Raw genomic sequence first — 1,798 nt, forward strand, 5'->3', positions numbered from 1 at the left:
TGCCATAGACTTAAATGCATCCCAATAGGAGATGTTAGAATGTGAAAAAATATAAGTTTCTGAATCAATAAAATATGGTATTACTGATAAAATAGCTGGATGATGAACAATATAGCACATAGAGTATGTAACAAGGCCTGGAGTTGAATCAGGGTTCCAAAGAACTCTCGAGTTTAATCCGGCAAAGAAAAAAAATAAGGCAACATTTTGGCTCCATTAATCATTTGAAAGCCGTTTCTTAACATAAAAATTTTAGTTTTGTCAAGGCAAAACAGAGAGGCCTTTTAGTTCAGGAATTCAACAACATGGTTTGGCTTCAAGTAGTCCTTGGTTCAAGCTATATTTTGCCAGTCACCTTATTTTTTTAAGTCACTTTTAAACGGAGACAATTAGCACACATGGTATGAGGCTGTTAATAGTGTAAATACACTATTAACAACTACCCAGTGTAAGTACTGGAGGGAAAGATGCACGTCCTAGATGACGTAGGAACCATCAGTTGACACCGTTGCTTATCTGCAGGTGCATACAAGTCCCTGGGAATGTCCAACCTGACAAGACTCTCTGAATTCATCCTCTTGGGACTCTCCTCTCGCCCCGAGGATCAGAAGCCACTCTTTGCTCTCTTTCTTGTCATATATCTGGTCACCTTGATGGGAAATCTGCTCATCATCTTGGCTATCTGCTCTGACCCTCAACTCCAAAACCCCATGTATTTCTTCCTGAGCATCTTGTCCTTTGCCGATATTTGCTACACAACTGTTATCGTCCCCAGGATGTTGGTGAACTTCTTATCAGAGACAAAGACCATTTCCTATGCTGAATGTCTGGCACAGACAGATTTCTTCCTAGTCTTTGGAAACATGGACGGTTATCTCCTAGCAGCTATGGCCATTGACCGCTACATGGCCATTTGTAACCCTTTCCACTATGTCACTGTTATGACCCACAGATGTTGTGTGTTGCTGCTGACCTTCTTCATAGCTTTCTGTTACCTTCACTCCCTCTTACATGTCCTCCTGGTGAATCAGCTCACCTTTTGTGCATCAAATGTTATCCATCACTTTTTTTGCGATATCTACCCTGTTCTGAAGCTGGCCTGCTCTTCTACCGCTGTCAATGAAGTTGTCGCCATGACAGAAGGGCTGGCCTCGGTGATGGCCCCCTTTGTCTGCATCGTCATCTCTTACCTGAGAATCCTCATTGCTGTCCTCAATATTCCCTCAGCTGCTGGAAAACGCAAAGCCTTCTCCACCTGCAGCTCCCATCTCACTGTGGTGACGCTGTTTTATGGGAGCATTAGCTATGTCTACTTCCAGCCACTGTCCAGCTACACTTTCAAGAACCGGATAGCAACCATCATTTACACTGTATTGACACCCATGTTGAACCCGTTTATCTACAGTTTAAGAAACAAAGACATGAAACGGGGCTTAGAGAAATTGCTAAGCAGGAATAAGTCTCAAATGGATAGGCTTTCTACTGCAAAAGCCAACAGAACCCTTGGACCCTGATTGCTGGGCATGGATGTGTATACACAGATGCACACTCATGCACACACACATCAGCATCTGAGGCAAGTCTTTTGTGGAGAAATACTGTTTCATCAGTTGGAGCTGCACCTCGTAGTTGTAGGTCTCTGTCATGCTGTGGTCTCTGCCATGCCGTGGTTGGTCAGTTCTACCCATGTCTGGGTACCGATGTTACAATTGTAGACTCACCCCATAATACTTATCCATTCTAGAAAATCGCATTCTCTTTGCTCCTTCCATATTTATTTGGAACCCTCCTCCCATAT

At 43.3% G+C, this 1,798-nt stretch overlaps 1 protein-coding gene across 1 annotated transcript; it reads left to right on the forward strand.

Annotated features, from left to right (window-relative positions):
- Positions 1–542: 542 nt before the first annotated feature.
- Positions 543–1,514, forward strand: LOC105069932 (olfactory receptor 1L3). The gene has a single exon (XM_010956174.3). It carries the CDS (start codon positions 543–545, stop codon positions 1,512–1,514), a length of 972 nt encoding a protein of 323 aa, XP_010954476.2.
- The last annotated feature ends 284 nt before the right edge of the window (positions 1,515–1,798 follow it).

This window comes from Camelus bactrianus, chromosome 4 (genome assembly GCF_048773025.1).
Source record: "Camelus bactrianus isolate YW-2024 breed Bactrian camel chromosome 4, ASM4877302v1, whole genome shotgun sequence".
NCBI lineage: Eukaryota > Metazoa > Chordata > Mammalia > Artiodactyla > Camelidae > Camelus > Camelus bactrianus.